Consider the following 7,500-nt stretch of genomic DNA (forward strand, 5'->3'; position numbering starts at 1 on the left):
AACTTCACAATAATGAAGCTTCTGTGAGTGTGTGTGTGTGTGTGTGAGAGAGAGAGACGGCGATCGGCCAGAAGTGCTTCTCATGGGTGATGATTTAAGTGCGTTTTCATCCATATTTAATGTATGTGTAACACAGTGTTTAATGTAATGTTGTCCGGGGGGCGGCGGAGCATCAAATATGGATGAACACATTAATCGACACACAGATGACGGATCAGCTGACCTGTGTGGGAACGGCACGGCGTTGAGCTCGGCTGTGTGTGAGCTCGCTGTGTGTGAGCTTGGAGTGTGTGAGCTCGGAGTGTGTGAGCTCGCTGTGTGTGAGCTCGGAGTGTGTGAGCTCGCTGTGTGTGAGCTTGGAGTGTGAGGTCGGCTCTCGGCGTCAGGCGTCACTCTCTCGTCTGTCCCGTTGATGCTCTCTGGAGTCACAGGAGAATGAAGATCACCCGGCGCCGATTCCTGACAACAAACACACAAAACAGTCAGAAACACACACAACACAGTCACAAACACAGTCAGAAACACACACAACACAGTCACAAACACAGTCAGAAACACACACAGTCAGAAACACACACAACACAGTCACAAACACAGTCAGAAACACACACAACACAGTCACAAACACAGTCAGAAACACACAAAACACAGTCAGAAACACAAAATAGTCACAAACACACACAACAGTCAGAAACACAAAATACAGTCAGAAACACACAAAAAGTCATAAACACACACAACAGTCAGAAACACACAACACAGTCAGAAACACACACAACACAGTCAGAAACACACAACACAGTCACAAACACACTCAGAAACACACAAAACAGTCAGAAACACAAAATAGTCACAAACACACACAACACAGTCAGAAACACACACACAACAGTCAGAAACACACAACACAGTCACAAACACACACAGTCAGAAACACACACAACACAGTCAGAAACACACACAGTCAGAAACACACACAGTCAGAAACACACACAACACAGTCACAAACACACACAGTCAGAAACACACACAACAGTCAGAAACACACACAACACAGTCACAAACACACACAGTCACAAACACACACAGTCACAAACACACACAACACAGTCACAAACACATTACACATCATTCTGACATCACTGGTTACACACACACACACGTTTGTCTATGGTTTGATCAAAAACATCATGGTTCGAAACAGTTTAAGTGTACAAAGAACGACTCGAATGAAATCTTCAGATTATATGTATATATTTAGCTGGACGTTTAATTTTTAAGAGATTGCCATCTTTATTTCAACACTCATGCACATGACAGTGATTCTCCTCTGTCTGTTAAAGCTTTGATAAGTGCGATCACAGGAATATTCAGATCTGTGTTCTGATCCAGAGAGAGCCGTTGTCGTGAAACCGCTTCACTGACAGCCTTTGCAACCTCAGTTTCATTATTTCTGTCTTACAATCACTCAGATTATCACAGAAGTACTGGGATAAAAGATTATAGTTCACTGATGTTTACAGTAGCGTTCAAAATAGAGTACATCACCTTTTAAAAGAAACTTGATGCTTCAAATGAAGATTGTATCAGTTACAGCGTTACACCAGTAGGTGGAGACAAGAGACTGTTAGAAACATTGAATCATTCATTCGAGAGATTCGTTCAAAAACGCTGATTCATCCAGTAATGAAACACGTCAACTCTTTATGAGTGAGTCATTGAATCATTCATTTGATGATTTGATATAATATATATTTCACAATATTTTTTGATGTATTTATGTTTGTTGATTGTGAAGCAACTTGAGCTTGGGAAAATAAATAAATTAAACTTATCATTATTATTATATATTTTTTTTTTATTAACCACGAAGCTGAAGATCCATCATGTTTCGCCTAACATTAAATAATCTAATTGATGCGATGCAAAATCAGCATTAATAAAATTCAGTACAAACACGTCATGAAGTGTGTTTAAATGTTTTGCTTTGTTTTGATGAGAAATTATTTGAGTAAAATGAAATTTGTTTCATAATCGATGATCTTTACACAGGATGAATCTCTGCTCTTGTAGGAACGCATCATTACGATCATTATGATTAACTCACGCTTCATATCCTACGACACAGATCTGACATTGAATTAATACAGTAGAGTGGAGCTGATGATAATATCAGGGGTGAAAGGTCAGGGTCGTCGGCCTCAGGCTTACCTTCGACGCGCCCCGGATCTGCTCGTTTTGGGGGATTGAACGACATTGTGAGAGAAACGAAAACATCTCATGACAATCAAGAGCACATTAATCACAGAGGATCTGCTGCAGGGATAGAGGAGTGTGAGGAGGGACTGGTGTCGGGAGTGAGGGAGGACTGGGGAGGACTGGGACGGACTGGTTCTGGACGCTTGATCTGGGTCTCACGGGTCGGAGTCGGTTAGCGGGTTCTGACGCTCGTGAGCGTTTGCTCCTTACCTTGAAGCGCGGGAAGCACGACACAGGTTTGCGCTTGAGAGACAATGTGATTGAGCATGTCAATAGGTTGAAGTAGAAAAACACAAACACACACACACACACACACACACACACACACACACACACATATAAACAAACACACATTCAAACATACACACTCAAACTCATTCTCACAAACACACTCAAACAAACTCTCACACACACACAATCACACACACACACACACACACATTCAAACATACACACTCAAACTCATACTCACAAACACACTCAAACAAACTCTCACACACACACAATCACACACACACACACACACACACACACATTCAAACATACACACTCAAACTCATACTCACAAACACACTCAAACAAACTCTCACACACACACAATCACACACACACACACACACACACATTCAAACATACACACTCAAACTCATACTCACAAACACACTCAAACAAACTCTCACACACACACAATCACACACACACACACATAAACAAACACACATTCAAACATACACACTCAAACTCATTCTCACAAACACACTCAAACAAACTCTCACACACACACAATCACACACACACACACACACACACACACACACACACACAGTGATGGTTTGGTTTATACCTGTGAGGGTGAGCTGGTCAGCTCCATCTTCTCCTGAGATTTCTCTTTCGCTAATCGCGCGGCTTCTTTAAACTCTGCAAACTTCTCAGCAAACTACAGACAGACGGAAACCAGCATCAGAGACACACACTTCCCCATTCCTGACACACACTTCCCCATTCCTGACACACACTTCCCCATTCCTGACACACACTTCCCCATTCCTGACACACACTTCCCCATTCCTGACACACGCTTCCCCATTCCTGACACACGCTTCCCCATTCCTGACACACACTTCCCCATTCCTAACACACACTTCCCCATTCCTGACACACGCTTCCCCATTCCCGACACACGCTTCCCCATTCCCGACACACGCTTCCCCATTCCCGACACACACTTCCCCATTCCCGACACACGCTTCCCCATTCCCGACACACGCTTCCCCATTCCTAACACACGATTCCCCATTCCTGACACACGCTTCCCCATTCCTGACACACACTTCCCCATTCCTGACACACGCTTCCCCATTCCTAACACACACTTCCCCATTCCTAACACACGATTCCCCATTCCTGACACACGCTTCCCCATTCCTGACACACGCTTCCCCATTCCTGACACACACTTCCCCATTCCTAACACACGATTCCCCATTCCTGACACACGCTTCCCCATTCCTGACACACACTTCCCCATTCCTGACACACGCTTCCCCATTCCCGACACACGCTTCCCCATTCCTAACACACGATTCCCCATTCCTGACACACGCTTCCCCATTCCTGACACACACTTCCCCATTCCTGACACACGCTTCCCCATTCCCGACACACGCTTCCCCATTCCTAACACACGATTCCCCATTCCTGACACACGCTTCCCCATTCCCGACACACGATTCCCCATTCCCGACACACGGTTCCCCATTCCTGACACACACTTCCCCATTCCTGACACACGCTTCCCCATTCCCGACACACGGTTCCCCATTCCTGACACACGCTTCCCCATTCCCGACACACGCTTCCCCATTCCTGACACACACTTCCCCATTCCTGACACACACTTCCCCATTCCTGACACACACTTCCCCATTCCTGACACACGCTTCCCCATTCCTGACACACACTTCCCCATTCCTGACACACGCTTCCCCATTCCTGACACACGCTTCCCCATTCCTGACACACACTTCCCCATTCCTAACACACACTTCCCCATTCCCGACACACGCTTCCCCATTCCCGACACACGCTTCCCCATTCCTGACACACGCTTCCCCATTCCTGACACACACTTCCCCATTCCTGACACACGCTTCCCCATTCCCGACACACACTTCCCCATTCCTGACACACGCTTCCCCATTCCTGACACACACTTCCCCATTCCTGACACACGCTTCCCCATTCCCGACACACGCTTCCCCATTCCCGACACACGCTTCCCCATTCCTGACACACGCTTTCCACACGCTTCCCCATTCCTGACACACACTTCCCCATTCCTGACACACGCTTCCCCATTCCTAACACACACTTCCCCATTCCTGACACACGCTTCCCCATTCCCGACACACGGTTCCCCATTCCTGACACACGCTTCCCCATTCCCGACACACGCTTCCCCATTCCTGACACACGCTTCCCCATTCCTGACACACACTTCCCCATTCCTGACACACACTTCCCCATTCCTGACACACACTTCCCCATTCCTGACACACACTTCCCCATTCCTAGCACACACTTCCCCATTCCTGACACACGCTTCCCCATTCCCGACACACGCTTCCCCATTCCCGACACACGCTTCCCCATTCCCGACACACGCTTCCCCATTCCCGACACACGCTTCCCCATTCCCGACACACGCTTCCCCATTCCCGACACACGCTTCCCCATTCCCGACACACGCTTCCCCATTCCCGACACACGCTTCCCCATTCCCGACACACGCTTCCCCATTCCCGACACACGCTTCCCCATTCCCGACACACGCTTCCCCATTCCCGCAACACGCTTCCCCATTCCCGACACACGCTTCCCCATTCCCGACACACGCTTCCCCATTCCCGACACACACTTCCCCATTCCCGACACACACTTCCCCATTCCTGACACACACTTCCCCATTCCTGACACACACTTCCCCATTCCCGACACACGATTCCCCATTCCCGACACACGATTCCCCATTCCCGACACACGCTTCCCCATTCCCGACACACGCTTCCCCATTCCCGACACACGCTTCCCCATTCCCGACACACGCTTCCCCATTCCCGACACACGCTTCCCCATTCCCGACACACGCTTCCCCATTCCCGACACACGATTCCCCATTCCCGACACACGCTTCCCCATTCCTGACACACGCTTCCCCATTCCTGACACACGCTTCCCCATTCCCGACACACGCTTCCCCATTCCCGACACACACTTCCCCATTCCCGACACACGCTTCCCCATTCCCGACACACGCTTCCCCATTCCTGACACACGATTCCCCATTCCCGACACACACTTCCCCATTCCCGACACACGCTTCCCCATTCCCGACACACGCTTCCCCATTCCTGACACACACTTCCCCATTCCTGACACACGCTTCCCCATTCCTGACACACGCTTCCCCATTCCTGACACACGCTTCCCCATTCCTGACACACGCTTCCCCATTCCCGAAACATGTCGAGTGTGTAGAGCGTACTTTGCTGAGCAGCGCCTCGGAGGAGAAGCCCAGGCCGTAGACGGTGTTGGCCCGGCTGTCCGCCCACTGCCCGAACTTGTGCGAGGTCTTGGTAAAGGTCATGTTCGGGGTGATGGTGCTGTTTATGATGGCCTGTAAACACACACACACACACATCAGCCGTCTGACGCGTTCACGAGAGCGACAGTGAACCCGATCCGAGACTGAAGCGCATTTACAGTAATGAGATTCCAATAGGATTTCAAACCTCTAGAGTTGGGCATCGTTTGAGTTTGAACAATTCCGATTTTGATTCCACTTTTTATCGATTCCTAATTTCGATTCCAATAAGGTAAAAACCCTTAGATATCATTCACATTTAGTGTTATTGCAGAACTGTAACCGCAGCTGAATATCATGAGCAGAAATCATCAGCTGAAGAACACTTACACAGGAGCGTTTGCCTGAGATTTAAACACACCAGAGAAGAACAACTAGCCCAACTAATATACACTATTATTATTAAATAAAACACTCAGTGATTAAAAAAGAACAATCGCAACAAAGACACAACTGAACAAAGATACGACTGATATAAACAGTGTTTTAAAGGTGCAATGTGTAATATTTCTGAGGATCTATTGACAGAAATGCAATATAAGATCCATAACTATGTTTTCAGTGGTGTATAAAGACCTTACTCAATGAACCGTTATGTTTTTATTACCTTAGAATGAGACATTTATATCTCCATAACCGCGGGCACCCCCTCTATGAAGGTCGACATGTGACGTCATGTTTCTACCGTAGCCGACAGCGAACACACAGCGAACACACAGCGCGTTTCGTCACTACCTTGAAAGAGAAGCCGCAGAAAGCTAGAAGCCATAAAACACCGTGAGTAGAGACTTTTCCCTTGTCAGTGGTGTAAAATATGTAGTTGGATTGTTTCATGTAACTTAGTTCTTCTCCCTCGCTGTGTTATTGCTTTGACAATCAGCTGATTAGCATTATTGACCGTAAAACAGTAACGTTACCGGAGTCACCAACCAGTCGATCGCAGTCGGCAAGTCCATCTCGGAAGCATTGTAAGTTGATCGCGAAGAGTTTTCAAAATCAGAGAAAAAAAGCCTATTGTGTGTAGTAGTGGTGTGTAGGGGATGCGGAGGCGCGCGCGCTGTTACGATCACGTCATTTCTGCCGCGCGCACCTTTGCGCTCATGCGGACGCGTCGAGTTTAAACAAGGCTTTACGCTTTAGCTCAGCCACAATAACAGCTCATATTAGCCAGCTAAACTTTTACTACCCTGTTAGAAAACATATATAGTTGCATAGTTTCATGTGGTTCTTCTCCCTCGCTGTATTATGGGTTTGCTATGTGGGGAGAATGTGCAGGTTACGTTCGTGAGACAATCAGCTGATTACTATTATTATATTATATATATAAACCCTTGATCCTCACCTGACTATGGCTTTGTAAACTGTATCCATGATGTGGTTTATAATGGACTGTGGTACAGTAACAGTGACAGTGTTACACACTCTTGGCTTACTCTGGCTATTCTCTGCTGTCTCAGACGACGATATGTTTGTCCCGTTTGAGCCACCGTAACTTCTTCGAAAGGGAGGGGTGAGCAGTGGGCGGAGCCATTAGTGCAACCGAACCGCTAGATGCCGCTAAAAATCACACACTGCACCTTTAAGATTTTCAGGTTCAG

The 7,500-nt window shown here is 47.3% G+C and overlaps 1 protein-coding gene across 2 annotated transcripts in view; it reads right to left on the minus strand.

The window, feature by feature from the left end:
• The window catches only part of LOC130088057 (homer protein homolog 1), a 26,847-nt gene that overhangs the window by 11,236 nt on the left and 8,111 nt on the right, over positions 1-7,500 (minus strand). Inside the window, exons 3-6 of one of the 2 annotated variants that reach the window (XM_056254658.1) lie at positions 5,804-5,935; positions 3,104-3,196; positions 302-459; positions 224-256 (exon numbers count right to left, since the gene is read on the minus strand). In XM_056254658.1, coding sequence (XP_056110633.1) covers positions 224-256; positions 302-459; positions 3,104-3,196; positions 5,804-5,935 — 416 coding nt within the window. Of the gene's footprint in view, positions 1-223; positions 460-3,103; positions 3,197-5,803; positions 5,936-7,500 lie in introns of both variants that reach the window. The other variant, XM_056254657.1, reaches the window with a different exon arrangement.

Source organism: Rhinichthys klamathensis, unplaced genomic scaffold (assembly GCF_029890125.1).
Source record: "Rhinichthys klamathensis goyatoka isolate OS25496 unplaced genomic scaffold, OSU_Roscu_1.1 h1tg000113l_1, whole genome shotgun sequence".
Lineage (NCBI taxonomy): Eukaryota > Metazoa > Chordata > Actinopteri > Cypriniformes > Leuciscidae > Rhinichthys > Rhinichthys klamathensis.